The following is a 19,219-nucleotide window of genomic DNA, read 5'->3' as shown; positions in this document are numbered from 1 at the left end:
TAGTTAAGTGCTAATCGTAGCTATTACCTAACTACGTTAAGATGTTCCTAACATCTCCACACATAAACTTATAAATGAGCTAGTTACCGTACAATCTGATGGAGCCCTCCGTCTCTCCTAACGAGTTTTTGGATATGCAGCGGTAGTTGCCGAAGTCACCGGTCTGCAGGTTCCTGATGGTCAACTTCATGTGCGCTCTGCAACAACAATACAGTTCTTTATTGCTGCCGTTGAACATAGACATCGATAAATGCTTTTTCCGTCTATTAAGCTCGAATTGGCATGGCTATCTTTTCATACGTAAAGGTATCATCATGATCGTCAACTCGTTACACATCCAATTCCAAGGTACGGTCTCCTACCTCCTAAAGACAAGGTTAAGGTGGTCATTGCCCACCACGCTGCCCCAGTGTGACAGTTTGAGTTGGGGACTTTAATGTTTTCCGAAAGTCGTAAAGCTACTTAAACTGTTTCGTCACGATGTTTTCCTTCAAAGTTAGCAATAGGTGTTCCTACTAAGTGTTCATATAACGTAACCTAGAATTTAAATTCATAGGTTTGTTAGAAAAAGTTTGTCCTACTTCTGCTGCCAAGCAGCAATGTGAGTATTGCTGTGTTACGGTTTTCAAGAAACCTGTCAACTTGACAAAAGCAGCTCCCGGATCTTCGTGATTTACAGCTCCAAGTAGTACTGCAAATGTTATGATCAGGCGCAATACTTGTTCGTCCCGTCACTTGTCATTATAAAACAAAATATGCCATAGGAATTCGAATCGTTTACTTCTAATTTGAAAAGTAACTGTTCCACTTCCACTAGGCTACCGCTGCTCGCAAATGGAAGAGGAACGAAGGATTAAAAAGCAAGAGACTGTGCAAACGAAACTAGACTTCATATTAAAAGGGGAAACAATAAATTTTGCTCTATTTGTCATTTATCCTATGAATTATTGATAAGCCGTCGTTCAACAGCAAATAAAAATAAACTACGCTTCGAACACAAATTGTATTTCATACAACAGATAGAAATAACTTTTCTCCAACCACTTTATCTTTAAAAAACTACCCTTCCACGTTTCAGTATAAAACTGAATAAATCTAAATATCTCTGCCCTTTGTTTTGTATAGAGCAAAGACAAACGTTTCGAAAACAGAATGAAATTATTCTCACCGGACGCACATTTAAGCATTACGTCTTGTGAAGAAAAATATTGTGATGAGAAGATTCACAATCTTACAAAAATTGTAAAGTCCCAACCCGCATTTAGCCAGCGTGGTGTAACGAGACTTTTGTTGTAACGAGGCAGTTGGATGTGTATAGGTCGATTATGTTGAGTTTTTAGTAAAATATTAAGAGCAAATGTTATTGGAAACGATTGTTTTGGGTGTGTATAAATACGATGAGATTCCGGTCATTGATAAACGATATAATGGCCACTAATGGCTGGGATCAGCACAGATTGGCCGGAATGGCCGTTGGGTCGTAAACAACGAGCTGTTACATTCCGTTATGCCCTTTGCGTCGACTAACGTAATTGATCTTTGGCTGTCTGCGATCAGCGATCGCTCGATTGGGGTGAAAGTGATCAAGATTATTATATTAGTGTGGGCGTGGAGCGATTAGATGCGTGAATGGATTGTAACTTTGAAGGTTGAAACATTATGTCTTATTCTTAGTGGGTCAAACTATAACAAGTTTTGAATGTCAAATACCGTCTTACTTCGGAAAATGCTTGTTATATACCTCATTCTTTTTAAGATTTATACTATCACTAAGTGTTTGTGGATCATTTTCTTTTTAATTGGATCGTTTCAATTCTGATTGTGTGCTACTTTTTTCAGTTGGTAATATTAGATTATATTTAATTATAATTTATAAAAAAAATATTATCATAATCGCAATCTTAATATTATAATGACGAAATCAGAAAACATTTTTGGAAAACTTGTCTACAAAATATGGTACAAATGTACCTATGCAATTACGTCCGAAAAATTAGCTTCATTTCCAATGTGTAACAATCACAAAAACCCAAGAAATCGATGGAAACTGCCTCCATAGCCGATCGGTTACCATACTGGCTTGTCACGCAGAGGTCCTAGGTTCGTTTCCCGGGCTGGAAGAAATATTTGTTTGGCCTACTTTTATTTATTTATTTGACTCGTGAGTATGAGTGTAATTTGTGGTTGTCTATGTGTGTATCTATGGCACCAGCGACAGACACGTGGTTTCCCTAATGCGGGGTTATAAGTGTGTGCGTAAAAAATATACGTATAAGTAATTACCTAATAGAACAATTTATTAAAACTAACTCTGCCCGTGTATTACATTTACATTCCTAAACTGTCAAGCACATTATTACATTTTATAATAAAAATAGATACCTATAATGCCAATTCTCAAAAATTTATTTTCGAAATTTACCACTTTATTATTGAGAGTGTGTTACATAACCCAACCTTACCAACTGAACTACAACACACAATCTATAAAAACGTACTTGTCAGTTAAAAAAAACAATACAATCACAAAGCCTTGGCGACAATATAAAGCTTCAAAAAAAACTGAATTCAATAAAAACCATAAACAGATAGAAAAGCTGTAGAGTTTTTGGGCAATTCATGTAGCAACACGTTTTTAGAATCAAAGACGATATTTGGCTTTCAAAAATTGTTGTTTAACCCACTGAGAATAAGGTATTTAATGTTCAATGTTAACATTCCAAATTATTTTTATATCGTCCCTTTATTATTAAGAGTGTGATATGTTAATTGACACGGAAAATATATAAATAATTCAGCCCCTGCAGCATGCCGCCGCGATGAAACTATTATATCCACATTTAGCCGCCATTTTGAAATTTTATGGCTATAGCGAACATGGCGAGCACCGTGACGTTAAATTTTTGACGAATCGTGCGCGCGCAGGACCAATGGCCGCGAAAGTATATCGCAGTGCCAAACATGGCCCCGCAAGATCACAGCTGATTTTAAAATATTTTGACAGTTGTGCACGGTAATTTTATCATTACGACACTAGTGCGGTATCTTAACGATTCAGTATTCACAATAAAAAAATAAAATTTTCATAATGGTAACATAGCTGTATCTGCGATAAATATGTCACGAGGAGGTTGATCACATATCGCATGCGATATACCGCCATGCCAAGAGTGTCGAAAAAGAAAATTTCGTTATGAATAGTGATGTATTAAACGATTTTATAATGGTTATCAAAATTACAAAACAACAGCACTGAACGTTGGTAGAACAAGCCTTAATTAAATGTACCTGTAAGAATTTTCCTCGGTATTGACGGCGTATTTCTTGGTAGGCAGCACCATGACATTATCGTACACCCAATAGGAGATGGCACGAGGGTGGGCTTCGGTGTGGCAGTCGACCGTGACGTCGGTTCCTGCTGGCGCCCCAACAAGCTGGTTCGGCACCCAAATCATTGGGGAGACTGGAACAATACATTCTGATCAGGATTGTTGATTAAAACAATAAGAAGGTTGATTGATGTATTAATTAGTCTGAAACAATGTTAATAATGTAAATAGACTAATTAAATTATACATGCTAAAAGTAATAGTAAATTATTGTAATGTCATGTAGCAATAGAAGTAAAATTTAAAAAAAAATTACAGATTCATGTAATTTTTAGGTCAAATCAATTATATAGTCAAATTTCAAAAGTCAAAAGTCTATAATGGAGTAGACATTTTTATCTCCCAGTCATAACATCAGTTTACGTTTAAATAAATGATTATTATTTATATCAGGGGGTAACAAAATAAAATAAAAAGCTTTGTTTTCGTTCACTTAAATCCAGTATACAACAAGTTGGCTGGGCAGTTCCTTTTAAGCAAAATAATTGCTTGTGCTAGGTACAGAAGGTACAGACAATACGATAGTACAGAGGGTACTGCAGTATTATATGTATGTCGGAAACGCCCCCTGTAGGTTATAGAGTGTATCGCGCGCTCTCTCTGCCGGTTGACCTCGACCACAGACATATACCTAGTGTGTGACCTCAACCGAGTCTGGGTGGGAAACGGTGGTGGTAGACGAGAGAGGAAAGAGTGGTGGTTTGACTCTCGGGCTGCACACTCTACCTAGGAACTGTCCTACATTTCGCCTAGTGCCTAATTTGATGGTTAAAATTAATAGAAAGGAGAAATTGCTATTTAATTTCAAAGTGATTAAAATATACAGTGTTACGATAACGATGTCTGAAGATTTAGTTCTAAATCCTGACGGTTCCGACATGTATATTTTATTACACACATGGCCCCAGATTGTCTCTGGTAGTAACTTAATTAGTAAAACTGTGATTAATTAATCTGTCTGGGTACGTACCTTACATTTCTATTGTGAACGTCTCATGTCCTTTTAAAAAGTTTATAATTATTCTTTACATAAATACGAGGCAGCGGCAGTACATTAAGAGTTTACAGAAGTTTACACGATTCTCGGGGTTTTTTGTGCTACCATATGCAAATTTGATTCTTATTTTAAATAAAAATAAATATTCTTCTTATCGTTTGAAAGATACTTAATCTAGTAAATACCAATACTTATGTCAACAGCTTTAGAGGTCATGGCATCCGTACTTCGACATGGGCTTGTTCTGTGGGGAAATTCAAGGGATACTAACAAATTATTTGTAGCACAAACAATGCGTTCGGGCAATTTGAGGTTTAAAACCCTACGAACCGTGTAAATCTTTATTTAAAACTTTCAGCACTTTACCTTATTTATTAATTCAAAAAGGTGTGAGACCCAGATAGATTTGTTCGTGGCAGAAGTACGAATTAAATTAAGTTGCTATCGGAAACAATGCTGAGTTTTATGTAGGAAAATATATAACGCCTTACTTCCAGTTAATGTCACGGCCAAGAAATCAAAGATACTCCTTAATATATATATGTCAGAATATAACCGCAAGGGAGATGTTAAGGGAAAAAACTTTATCATTTATTTAGTCAAGAATTGAATACGAAACGTTCGTGGATTGAAAACTGGCCTATTCACTATTCGTTGTTTTCAATTTGACTGGTAGTGAAATAATACCGTCCGTTGATTCCAGTTCATTCGTATATCCAATTTTCACAGTAATTAGTTCGAAAGTACAAAAAACAGATCGGGTTAAACGATAGACTTTGTCATAGTTACTGTCACTTAAGGCGAGATATTTCAACACGAGCCTACATTTTAGGAGGTGAGGTGTGGGGGGCTGCCCCCCACGTCCCGCAATTCGTGCGCTGGAAATTGACATGAATAAAATAAGAGCAGGCGGAGAAAATTTGACACAGATCCGACTTCGACAAGCGCCCGATGGCGACTGACGGAGTTAGCGGGAGGCGCGGCGCCTCGTTAAACCGCTGGGCAATTTTCAAATTTTATAATAAATGTGAATTTAATAGCTGCAGGGCTTTTCAGTTGAAAACCAAAATTTAGCAGGTTCTCTGTAGTACTTGAAGATAAATATCTACACATAAAAATGATGTGCAAAGTTAGATGTTTTATTCATAAATTATTCGTTTTAGATTTTTATTTTAGCCTGTTTTCAGGATTTTATATGATCGGGCGCAGTGCATCTTATCGTGGAAGAGATTAATACATTCTTTAGACAATAAATACCCTTTTATGTGTATCGTATAGTTTTTGTAAAATTTCTTCCCGCTTCTTCTCCGGTGACTCGCCTTAATTAACTAATACTTTTGCCTTGTTATGATCACATGCGGTACATTTTTCTCATATCACCGCAATATTGACGAGCTACTTGTACGTTATGATGTATTCAATTTTGTGTATAATTGTCAATAAATAAAAAAGTAAAGTTATTCATCTGAAATTTAAAATTGTGTGCTGCTTACTTGCACCTTTCGTAAACCATGTTTTGGGCGCGCATCATTCACACACTCATTCAACATCGTGAGTTAGATAAAGAATCCAAGGGAAGGAAGTAAACCAAAAAGCAAAGTGTAACATTTCAAAAGATGAATCACTACAAAAGCGTATTGAAAATTATTGAACTAAATTCAACATCCCATTGAGAGACGCGCGAACACGACGTCGTGAATTTTCTATTCCAGTCGAGCGGCAAAAGAATTGTCAGTTCCTGGGGGCGTACCTACTTCATCAATCGCCAGCAACAGGCCGTCCACGGAGACTAGTTATTGGAAACTTAAAGAAAGCAATTTATAAAGTTTCAATAATGATGGATAGGGCCCGGCTACCCCCACCGCCCCCGACCGCCGTCGACGCGCGACCATTTTTCACATAACGCCAGATAATAAAATCCACACTTTGAGAACGTAATTCACATTCCAAGAGTTTATGGTGGCAATTTTCACGAAGAATATTACCCGTGCCTCGTGATACGCTTTAATATTCGTCGGTTTTAAAATATTTATCAAGTTCCCGTTTCTTTATGCCGTTATTGTGGATGACTTCATTACTGTTGGAGACCATAATTTTTGTATGAGACGCGAATATTTATGGCGTTATCTGGGGGCGGTTTTATTTGGGTTATAAATAAGGGGGTTTACGATTGCAGTTTGATTTCGTCGCACTCGTTAACCGCTTCAACGGCACTGCAATGGCGGTGGCGGAATAATTTCACAATCACAGCGTTCAATGTAATTGATGCACTTGGACGTTTAAATGGCTGTTACGTAAAAAATATTGTACGTTGTGATATGGATGCCTTCATTGGACTTCACGGGAGGGTTGCTTTGTGATAGTGACTGTAATTGTTAAAATTGCTAGTGAAATCACAGGCACATGGGACTAGTCAACTTATGTCTCAGATTGACGGGCGCGCAGACGCGTCAAACCAAAACACTCCGAAGTCAATTACAGTGTTTTGATTACTGTAGGCCTAATCTATACTCTGACATTTCAATAGTGGTAATAGTGTTTTTGAACGGGATGTTAAAAACTAATATACACTGTAAGTTGTAAATTTTAGAAAGTACTTTGACATAACACGTACGCAGCAATAGAGTCTTTTGATTTTGAGAAAAACGCAGTACAGTGTTGCGCGCAACCCTCAGATCGCGCAATGTCTCAGGAGCGTCTACTAATATTTGTCGCGGCTCAAATTTTTACAATAAGAAACGACATTGTATCCTGTCAAACCAATACACTGCGAGATGCAATACAGTGCTTTGTAATTTCATAACAACGAGAATCTTTCGACTGTCAACTAGGGAAAAGAATTTTATTCGTTTTCAATAGAAATAACTGACTTTCCAAAGAAAAATTATAACAGCTAGATAGATTTCTTTAATATGTAATGTACAACGTGTATCTTTTTATGTTATTAGCCTCCAAAATTATAAAAAACCGAAAAATCTTTTTCTCTAAATGCTGTTTTGAATGTTACAGTATTCTGGTTAGACACGGTAGTGCAGTGGCTGTAACCCCCAGATATTTGCAATAGAGGAATCGCTATGGACAGGCGTGTCGCCTGTCACTAGGCGCACGAATTGTACGCCCTGTCACTTGGTATCATGGAAAAATAATTATTATTACGATTATTGACCTACCAATAAACGGACGTCGAGTCCGCGCTAAAAAGTGTCCGAACCTATAGGGCATTCAAATGTACACAGATCATCAATCGCGTATCAGTCTTCGTTTGGTCGACCGTCAGCGCGCTTGTCAATCATACAGTACTGTGTAATAAAAACTTGTACATTTTAGAGAATCATCAAAAAGATCTTGGACGATCACTGTCACAATGAGCCCCACTGGTACTTAATGTGGTATTACATGAAGTATGAAGTATCTTTAACATTGTTTTCAAAATATTATCATACCATAACTCAGCCAACTAATCTATAACAGTGGTCAAATTTCAATTAATTCTGTGTCTACTCACTAATGAAACGAACGTAATTTATAACTAAACAAATAATAGAGTTTATATAACAATCAAAATGAATTTAAAATCCAATCAACAACCGTTTATTCAGCATTCTAATTATATTAATGTAAAGTTTTAAATCAAAGATCATCGGCTGCGCCAATATTGATACGGCGCGCGCATCGTGCTATTCGTGCAACCATTCATTTCGCGAGTTTCTTCGTCGCCGATTATTTCATTTTAACTCGAACTCGCTCGTGTCAAACGACTCTCAAATTGCGCTTGTTCAAACATAAACATTTTAAAATGTTCTTTTATGCGAACGAAAACTTTCTTTCACAAAATGTCCTCAAAGTTATTTGCTCGCTTATTTGGTCGCCGAAAGAAGACTTTTAAATAATGATCAACTCCCCGAAGCCGCAATCTTCGAACAGTGCACCGCAAAAAAATATTATCTTTCAATTATAACAGGGCGGCAATTTTGCCGTCTATTTAGTCAGCTGCCTTGTAATAAGAATTGAAAATAAATGGGAGCAGAAATCCTCTTTAAAAAAAGTTTCCCGTTACCGTTTCCAGCTTTGAGCAAATTTTTAATTCAAATGATGTTCGGCTGTGGTATGAATTACGGAGTTTTAGTTCGTTAACATGGGAGCGAATAGTATTAAAACTTAAATTAGAATCTATGAAATGTCTGCTGGATAAAGAATTTTAATTTAGCCCCTCGTTGACCGGATTCCGAGAGAATGGGACTGCTTAAAGTGAGTTAAAAGAACGAAATTAAGATCATGATTCAATTATGAATACGGGTAATATTCAGAGTGTACTGTGTCGATTTATTTTAGAGGTCCAATGAGTGTAGATGAATTATAATTGAATGTGGGATCTGGGATACTCACATTCGACATCGACGATGATCCGCTTGGAGACGGAAGGCGGCACGGCGTTCGTGGCGATGCAGAGGTACGCACCCATCTCGGTGCGGCTGATGCGCTGTAGGCTCAATGTGTCGCCTTCGTATACTGTCACTGTCAACAATTTTTTAGATGAGATTTGGTAGTTGACTTAGAGTCGACGGCTTGGCGGTGGCAAATATTAGTTGCCCTTTGATAACCGGATGAAGTTCGTGCAAACGGGCTGACCTGAGTTTAGGTTAGTGACTGAGAAGGTCCCCGTGCAGGCTTGCTCGCACAGGATATAGTGCCCTCCCCGTACCCAAGAGATTGATAGGGTGGATCAGTATAAATAAAACTTATTTCAGAAAGATATGGGGCTGTCAACAATATACTTTGCATAAGGGTGCTTGCTAATATAAACGTACAACAGGTAGTAAATCAATTCTCAGAGTACGAAATATTAAGTCTTCCTTCGCTATATATCTATGCAGTTTGTGATTTTGTAAGAAAGCATCTCCATCTCTTTTCATTTCCACAACACTTAAGATCGCAAACACGGCTTGCCAAGCCCACATGTAAAATTGAAATGTTTTGAAGTGGTCTCTTAGCAAGGGCAGTGAAAATTTATAACAATAATACTAAAGCAGAAATATAAAAGAATGTTACAAAAATACCTCATTCAAAAATGTTCTTATTCGCTTCAACAACATTTAATTAATTAATTAGTTTTTTTTCCGTATTGCGATGGTTCTCCTTTTTTTTCAATTTTATTTAATTTTGGAGATTTAATCAATTTTCATACGCCTAATTAAATTTCATTTTAATTTTAAAATATAGTTAATGTGTTTAATTTGCCAAATTTTATTGCACTAAATTATTTTGCAATTTAATTTAATTTTTAATTTAATATGGATTAATTTTATTTATTTTTTGCTTGTAAATAAATAAATTAAATTTTTAGGCTTGCGGCGCCCTTGCAAGGTTCGTGCAACAACATTTTAATAACTACATATTTGAACAACATGATTTGATTGAGAATTTCTACATTGAGAGGCCTATGGTTCGTTTTCCGATGCTATATGGCTTTAATTACTTAGTTTGTAACTGCTTAGTAACAAGGTTTAATAACCCTCTGAACGAAAAAGAGTACAACTAACATTTTTACCAAAATTGAATTACATACATATTCGGGATCAGGAAATAAAGGCCAAACTAGCTATTTTTTTTTTTGTGGAAAAATGTTTCAATAATTGTTGAATATACAGCTAGCAAACAGCATAACTGACTTCAATAATCAGATTTTTTTTACTATGAACAATCATATTTGACGTTTATTACATTAAAAACACTAATCTCAAAGGGTTTTACGTAGTAATGTACGGAACTGTGCCCTTTTATGTACTTTAATTACAATACTCATATAATAACACAAAAAAGGAACACCTGAATATAACTGAGCCCGTTAGTTCTATTCATGTCAAGTATTAAAAGTCGCATTACCCTTTACACGCAGTTATAATATTTTATATTTTTTTCTACTCAGTTAAAAGATAAAATGAAAATTTTATTTTGAAAACGGCTGATTAAAATACTATAGAAGTTTCTGTGGTATATATTGTACAGTTTAACTATTCTTTTTATCAGAAAAACCTAAAAAATATTTAAACACGTTTACGAATTTAGACTTTGCTGCTTGTGACTCTTCCGAAGGCAGAACACCTATCTCGCACGGTAAAGAAATCTATATATCGAAGAAGGTTCACAACCCCTGAAAAATGTGTACGAGTCCCTAACCCCCATTAGACCAGCGTGGAAGACTTATAGCCAAAACCACCTGCGTAGAGACCCGTGATCAGCAGTGTGGCCTATAAAAGGTTGTTGATCACGATGATGCGGTATTGTGTTAATAAATTATTTTCTAAATTTTTATTGAATTGATATTCAATTACTTTTTGTGAAATTATTCCACTAGTTTGTTATAATTATTAATATAAAGAACACTCAGAAAAAATTCCTTCGATCCGGCCGGATTCGGACAACTCGACTGGAAATCTCCATACTTACTTAAAAAGATCAAAATTCCCTCTTATATCTAGAAAGCGCTGATCAAATACTTTGGAAGTAGTTTTTATGTAAATGGCCGTGGACCCACCCTGAGACATAAGTTGACAAGTCCCATGTGCCTGCGGCTGCACCACTAGAAATTAGAGTAACTTGGATAAATCACTGTAAAACAAATTAGTTACAAAATTAGCTACTACTTAGCTTAGCTACAAAAAACGAGTATATTTGGTACTCGTTGCGACATCTGGTGTACCAAGAGGTATTAATTACCCGACTACGCCATCTTGTATCGCGACTAGCAATCCTCTTGAGTTATTGCTCCATGGTCATACTAAGTAACAACTGCAAATAACTTTTGGAAATTGTAAAAACAAACTTTCGGTTTGTATTCTTAAAAACTGCAATTTATATTTTTGAATGTCTGTCAGTTTTGCTTCGTGTAATATCGGATTATCTCTTTACGTTGCTAACCCTGTGGCAGCTTCGTGGAGTGCGCACGACAAATTGCGCTATAACTCGGCAATATCGACACGACGCGGCGGCGGTCGTCCGATCGCCCAGATTTATGCCTTTGAGAGTTGTTGGCTATGGCCACCGGCATTTTTACACACGCGTTTTTTTATAATGTTGAAATACAAAAAATGTGATTTAATTTACTTGTAATTGAAGGAATTACTCTAGATACAGTATCTATGTATTCGTCGCCTCGAACGTGCCATACTCAGCTTTAAATATCGAGTTTCGAATTCTGAAGTCCGAAAACGAACTAAGGTCCAAGACATATGAAGCTAAAATGTAGCTGGGCAGGACATATTGTGAATTGGTGATAGATGGATTTAAGCGACAACCGAATGGCGCTAAGAAGTGGTTACAGAAACGTGGGACATGTTGCAGCAATATAGAGAGATCGTCAAAATCACGGACCGAAGTTGGGTGAGATTAGCGCAAGATTGTGGTGAATGCAATCGGTCGGGCTGTAGATAATGATGTTTGGTAGCCTAATTTATTAATTGATTGATTGATTCAACTTTAGTGAGAGACATGTGTGATCACAGACCAAGGTGTAATCGTATGTGTGTCTTAGTTCTAAAGTAGGAACAGTTAGGTTCCATTTATCAAAAAGTTTTCATGTAGAATTTGTAAACCTAATCGTATTAAAATTGTGTATGCGATATGTACAGAGATAGGCAAGCACCCGGGTTTTAACCCGGTGCTTTATTAATGCCGGGATGATTTCGAGTTAAAGCCCATTAATGCCCTAAATCGGAGGCAAAAACTATTTAGTATTAAATATGTATTGTAACAATTAAAGTCAAAAAGTAATACTCGACTACATTGACTTACAAATAAATGGACGACGGGTCTAATACAAAAGCCACGAAAAAAATGTTCCAAGTCAATCTATTTAAACGTAGTGACATGTAAAGGAATATGAAAAAGCTAAAACGTTGAATTTAAATTGTAATGTCATCGCAGTACTGTCTAATTTTGCTTGCTTCGCTGTCAGTCGAACAAACGAAGACTAAAGCGTGAATGACGCTCTGTATACGATTTTAACGCCCTATAAGTTCGGACACTTTTTAGCGCGGACCCGACGTCCATATAATTGTAAGTCAATGCTCGACTAAGTCAAAATACAATATCAAATATGAAGCTTCATTCGCATCACGCGTCTTTTAGTGCTTAAGACCAGTTTCAAATAAAATTGTATGATAGACGCTACGTCTTCCACCGGATCCCCTGGGAAGAATGAGAAAGCAACTATAGGGGTTGCTCTTTGTAAATAAACGTTTGTACACATTTATCGTTTACAATTGTAAACAAAATGCAAAATGAGTTTACGTCGCGTGCAAGTAATAATTTTAACATTCCATGTAATTCTTTTGATCTGGATCTTTTAAGTGAGTGTGGTTTCGGCAAACGCGTGGGAATTTCTTAGACTCCCAGTGAGACTTACAACTACGGTTGTCTTTTTATGTTTTATGTAAGTAATAGGTAGGTTAATTACATTGTGCATCCAGGTACCCTAGTATATTCTTATTAGTGAGGATATGTATTGGCTCTCGGTTGTTACTGTTATTATTTAAGGTAATTTTAAGCTGTTGGTCTTCCTTTTAGATAAATAAATAAATATTTAAATATTATCACTAATTGAGACTACCTGCAAGTGCTAAACGGGTCGCTACTATGAAGTAAGTCCAAATGTACAGAAGAAGTATAATACCTTCACACATCCTTTAGTGTAAAATTTTTGGTTACCTATAATATCTTATTATAGAAACGTCAGAGTATCAGTATATCAGTAGTATCAGTTCCAAATCCGAGAAATGACAATCCGAAATATTATAGAGATTATTTTATCTCTAGGTGTACTAGCGATATTCGTATTTTCTTGGATTCGAATGGGACTTAGTGCATAAGCGGCATCCGAAGTGGGTCCGAGTTTTCTAGATACGTATAGTCCCGGATTCGGAACAAATACGATTCGGATGCAATGCGCAAACGCGCCGAACGTATAAGCTTCTATAATAAGATTCCGGTTGCTGTACAAAATTTGCCATTTGCAAGGTACCATGTGGATCCCTCTACCATAGATTTTTGTCGTCTAAGATATTACTAACGTTTAACATAATTTTTTTTGTAAATAATACTTTAAACTTTTTATAAGATGTCTCAATCGTATCATTATTCAAATATTGTTTATATTACAAATCTGTTACGTAAAAGCATGTTGTGCAGGATATTTGATATACAGACGTCGCGTTTTCACTGATAACTTTAAATTCGTTCCCATCAAATCTGGCCCAGTAAATGTGACATCAATGCTTTCTTTACATGACTCACGTGAACGTTTACACACGCGAGCATGCCCGCGTCGCGCACTTTCGCGGTCAATTCTCACAATGCAACCAATATTAGTTGAAACACAAGTGTTATGCAGTACATCATAATGCATTTTACAGATTAGATTGAAATCGACGCGAATGCTACATATCCAGAGATTGGTCGAGGTTAAAATCCACCCAAGCCGCCCGGGTTTTTACCCAAAGCTGGATTTTAATCCATTTCGAAATGGTGAATCACAAATTTGGTATAATTCAATACTTGTTACAAATGGATGTACAAAAAATCTTTTTCTAGATAAAGAAGAGGCAACTCCACACAATATCCACCTTGCGATCCTGTGGATACTCACTACTAAACGCACATTAAGATTGGATTTTTATGGAAATCGATTAAAATGCACACAGTCTAACGATTTTTTGTATCGATTTATTTTAATGCAATTTTCAAGCAAATGGAATAGACTAGATCAGAAAACAAGAATCATTTTGTACTAATATCATTCATTACTTTTGAACTAATTTCGATTTAAAGGAAAATGTTAAAGTTTGTGACAGTTTATTTAATTTCCGTCATGTTAATCCACAAGACATCGTTAAAAAAACTGAAGATCTCTGGGGCATATCAACTAAAGTTATAGACTCAGTTATTGATCTAATTTCCCCACATTTAGCTGTAGCTTTCAATAGGTGCGTTGACGAAGGTGTTTTTCCCGATTTAATGAAATACAGCAAGGTTATTCCCTTATTCAATAGCGGTAGGAAAGTTGATTCTAGCAACTATTGGCCCATTTCAATTTTACCAGCTTTAAGTAAAATATTCGAAAAGGTTATGCTGACTCAATTACTGTCCTATTTCGGTAGGAATCATATTTTTCATAGTGAACAATAAGGGTTTACTAGTGGCAGATCGACTAGCGATGAGGGGGTAGCGTTATTAAAACACATCTTTGATGCTTGGGAAAGGTCCCAGAACGCTATTGGTGTTTTCTGTGACCTCTCAAAGGCATTTGATTGCGTTGATCATATTACTCTAATGAGGAAGCTGGAACATTACGGTATAAATGGTAAGGCGTCGAAACTGGTCTCGTCATATCCCAACGGTAGAATTCAGAAAGTAGACATAAATGGAGTGACTTCTTTGGGTTCTCCGGTAAAAATGGGTGTTCCGCAGGGCTCAATACTTGGACCTTTCTTATTTCTGATTTATATTAATGATCTGCCATTCTTTGTTAAGGACCATTGCGAAATAGTGTCGTTTGCTGATGACACATCCTTGATATTTAAAACAGACAGACATGACATTAAGTATGACCATTTCATTGATACCCTCTCTAAGTTAGTTTATTGATTTAATGCTAACAATTTATTGCTTAATGCCAAGAAGACAAAATGTGTTAAATTTGAATTACCTAATGTAAAATCGACTAGTCCAAGCATAGAAATAAACGGGGAAAGTTAGACCTTGTTAATAAAGCAGTCTTCTTGGGACTGACCTTAGATAGTAAACTTCAATGGTTTCCACATATATCTTCCCTGGCCAGTAGATTAAGTTCCGCTGCATACGTAGTCCGCAGAATACGTGAGCTTACCGATGTTAGTACTGCTAGACTACGGGATTCTCATGTGGGGTAAAGCGGCAGATTTTCAAACCATATTTGTATTGCAAAAACGAGCAATTCATTCTGTGTACCATCTAGGCTCTCGGGTTTCTCTCAGAGAAAAGTTTAAGGAGACTGGTATCATGACTGTTGTCATCACAGTATATTTACTCAAATATTTTACATGCCCGTAAAAATATACATAATTTCAATAAGAAAGAAGATATCCATAATATTAACCTTAGAGCTAAGTCCAAACTCATGGTACCACGATTTCGTTTAACGAAGGTAAACAACTCTTTTATGGGGAACTGTATACGTTTTTACAATAAGATTCCGGAGAATATATTAAGTTTATCATTTCCTAAGTTTAAAAACTACTTTAAAAATATTTTGATCGTTAAATCATATTACAAAATTGAAGACTACGTGTTAGATAAAGATGTATGGAAAGACGACATGGCTCCAGAATCCACACAAATTTGATTCAAAGTGTATTCCATAGCATTTAAGTTTATTTGAAAAGAGCAATCCCTAGAGTTTCTTGCTCGTTTTTCTCAGGGAGGTCAGCGTAGTGAACGAGCAGTAGCTTAAATGTGACGTTTTCAAGTGTAAATTTATTTTACTTAGGGAATAAATAATATTTGACTTTGCCTTTGACTTTGACTTTGACTTCGACTTTGACTTTCACTTTGACTTCGGACGAATGTCGGACAGAGAACGGGGTAGACACACGGTGCGCGCTAAAGTTCAACCTTATCTTAAAATGTTCCTCGTGTGATAAGTGTGACATAATTTTAAGATACTATTCAATTGTCTTGACTTAATAAATTATTTCTATCATTAAAAAGTGCAACGACTAAAATTTCTTACTAACTCTTCTCAGAGTCATCGGCTTTACGAATGAGTTGTAGTGTTCAATAAATGTGAAGATTTCAAGTGTAATTTGCTTACCTGTGAAATAAAGATTTATGTGAGTTTGAAATCGTCTTTTTTTCTTATTAATAGTGGCCAATTCATTGTTTTATTTAAATTGTTATTATGTGTTTGTTAGCCTAATAAATGTTTCGTTCTTTCTTTCGTTATAGTACTGGCACGCTATGATGGCCGTTTTGACGTTTGTCCGCTCATCAAGTTTCGAATTAATTCATAACTACGTTGAAGGAGCTAATTGCTATACATTGTTGTCAATAGAGACGTGCAGTAAAATTTATGGAATGTATAATTTTACGACACTAAAATTTAAAAAAATGAAATCTAATACGATCGTCACATATGGGATGGCTGGCCAGCACACTGCCACCTCCGGCAAACTCGCGTCAAAGCTCAATGCAGAACAAAGCATTTTCAAATTGGCGATGTGAATATGAAGCAAACATTTTTATTTTCGTTTTATTAAAACTTTTTAATCAGCTACCATTTGCAATACTAGTAATAAATGTAAAAACATTGAGATGCTACTCGCATTTCATTATATTTTTTTCGATAATGAATTGAGATTTGATCTCACTATTGTAATCTGTCAAAACGGCCATAATAGCGTGCCGGTACAGAAACAATAAGTTTTTTGTGCCTATTAATAGTTGTTTAATAACAATTACTAAGCGCAGTTTGTTTTGGTACAGTGCGTAACATCATATTTTAAAAATAAATAATAGAAGTTTCAACTACAGCGTCATTAAATTGTTGAAGATATGGTGTAATAATAAGTAAGCTACTTATCTATACGATAAAGGTATTTTTGATATGATTTGATGATGATTATTTGAAATATGGTAGAACTGCAAACGATCAAATGTTAATTTTCCGCAACAAATTTCGCGACGCGAATGACATTGTCGCAGTGGAGGGTAGTTTCCGTAACGAGGGTGCTCCCATGTGGGCATTAAACAATCTACCTTAAAATCTCATAAAAATTAAAAATTCCGTCGGTGTGCGCGGCGTGCCGCGAACCGCCATCAAGTAGCCAAATGAGTTTGCCTGTATTTACAATTAAGGAACGTTTTCGCAGAGCGCAATGAATGTAATGGGAGTGCTCTGCGCACGAATATATTAAGCAATTAGAGAAACTAGTGCCACTGCACTCGCTGCGCTTTTAATGGTAATTTCACATCGCGCCACAACGGATCGCCGACTAACTGCAGCTTGTTGCTGAATCTTTCATGAACTCGAAACGTCTTAATAATTAATTAGATTCCGTTTCATTTGAATAAAAAAAATAAGCTACATTTTCTAAATTTATTGAACGGCAGGACACGACGATATTTAACTATTTTTGTGAAATTACTAGCAGTTAGTAGCAGTACAGCTCCTTGTGAGAGAGTTCGTCTAGGGAGGTACCACCTTATTTTTCTGCCGCCAAGCAGTACTGTCAGCATTAGTGTTCCGGTTTTGAAAAGTAAGGGTGCTGGTAAAATTACACACATGGGACTTGTCAACTTATGTGTCAGAGGGACGCTCGGATCTTCGAGGTTTAAAGCTCTGAGTGGCATTGCAACTGTTATAGACAGGCGTGTAATTTACCATCAGGGGCATGATTTGTTGACGAAACATTAAAAAAATATTGCAACAGAGATTCAAACCGTTCAATAAAGAAACTACCGATCTCCCAATTAGCCACCACTGCTCTAAAGAACATTGAGGTAATTTCATTCCCATAGTTATCAACCAATTTGGCATATTGGACGTTTCACCACCACGTGCATATAATTATATTAAAGTGTCATATAAAAATGGATCCCGTGGGCTGTCTAAAGGGAACGATGAAGGTATCGGCGTAACGGTTGGGTGTAACCTTCCAATTAAATTGGCAAACAAAAACAGGATTTGCGGACACATTAATACTAACAAAAGCTTAACAGCTGCCGAATTGAAAACGAAATCACTTTTTCTCGTTCGTAATTAAAACATGCGTGTTGAATGTCCTTCACAAATAATCCTGGCAGATGCGATGACACGTTCGAGGGCGAGCGAGGGGACGGCGGCTAGGGCGCGAGGGCGGAGAGAGTCACACACAATTATCGCCAAGTGGCTCTCCAGACCACACGTTAATTTTCCCGGTACAAGGAAATCACTCTTAAAATTAAACTCAATTTTTGGGCCCCTTTGTCGTCCCCTCAACCCCCGAATGAGTGCTCCAACCTTTTAATTTGCCGGCACGACTCAGCTTTGCCGGTCATAATTATCCTTAAACCAGATTTTTTCTTGTAAAGAGCTTTAATCCCCTTGAAGAGAGAGGTTACGCTCACGGTATTAACATGGGTTCGGATCATGAATATGGTTTAATATCTTTACACTCTCCACCGTGGTGGTTTTATTTCATTGACTGAGAAGATCCCTGTTTGTGATTCAGAGCGCTTGGAAATGTAATTTGCTATGCAAAAGAGCTTTCAGTATTATAATGAACTGGGAGAAATAATAGCCTGGCCGAAAGTAAAATGTGTCAAGAATACGTGCCTCATCCTTCGCACCCCTCGGGACGCTCAAGAACCTTGTGCGCGATGTAAAAGATAAATAAAAATAATTGGACACCCGCTGCTGCTTTACATAAGTGCTTTGGGTTAACCGCAAAACAAAAAGCCGCTAGCGACATAGCGAAACAGGCCTAGAGTTAATTCGCCGATCTTTGGCGTTTACTGCAGCAAAATCCCCTTAAGGTCACGTTACGTCTTCTTTTCTAACTTTAATTTTTATTTCATTGCATCCAACCGTCAGAGTTTCTACTATCACTAATCCGAGTATTGTATTTATGAAAATAAAATAATTCAAAATTCACTATGTTTTAAGATATAACATCTATGTTTGCTTTTCAATCACATTCATGGTTCGGCTTTTATCTAAATCTTAGCAACTTAAAGCACCATTATGTCCATTAACCATCAAAGTGGAGAGCAGAAAAAATACATTTATGTTGTTATAAAAGTATAACCGAATTATAGTTTT

The 19,219-nt window shown here is 36.5% G+C and overlaps 1 protein-coding gene across 2 annotated transcripts in view; it reads right to left on the bottom strand.

The window, feature by feature from the left end:
* LOC113229327 (lachesin) overlaps positions 1 to 19,219 on the bottom strand; it is a 98,801-nt gene that overhangs the window by 11,458 nt on the left and 68,124 nt on the right. For both annotated transcript variants that reach the window (XM_026462881.1, XM_026462882.1), the window contains exons 6-8: positions 8,773 to 8,901; positions 3,289 to 3,463; positions 88 to 197 (exon numbers count right to left, since the gene is read on the bottom strand). In XM_026462881.1, the coding sequence (XP_026318666.1) occupies positions 88 to 197; positions 3,289 to 3,463; positions 8,773 to 8,901 (414 nt within the window). The remainder of the gene's footprint in view (positions 1 to 87; positions 198 to 3,288; positions 3,464 to 8,772; positions 8,902 to 19,219) is intronic.

The sequence above is a fragment of the Hyposmocoma kahamanoa genome, unplaced genomic scaffold, assembly GCF_003589595.1.
Source record: "Hyposmocoma kahamanoa isolate Upper Pololo Valley unplaced genomic scaffold, ASM358959v1 303, whole genome shotgun sequence".
Taxonomy (NCBI): Eukaryota; Metazoa; Arthropoda; class Insecta; order Lepidoptera; family Cosmopterigidae; genus Hyposmocoma; species Hyposmocoma kahamanoa.
Note: the sequence above shows the minus strand (reverse complement) of the source record. Positions and strands in the feature narration are given on the sequence as shown.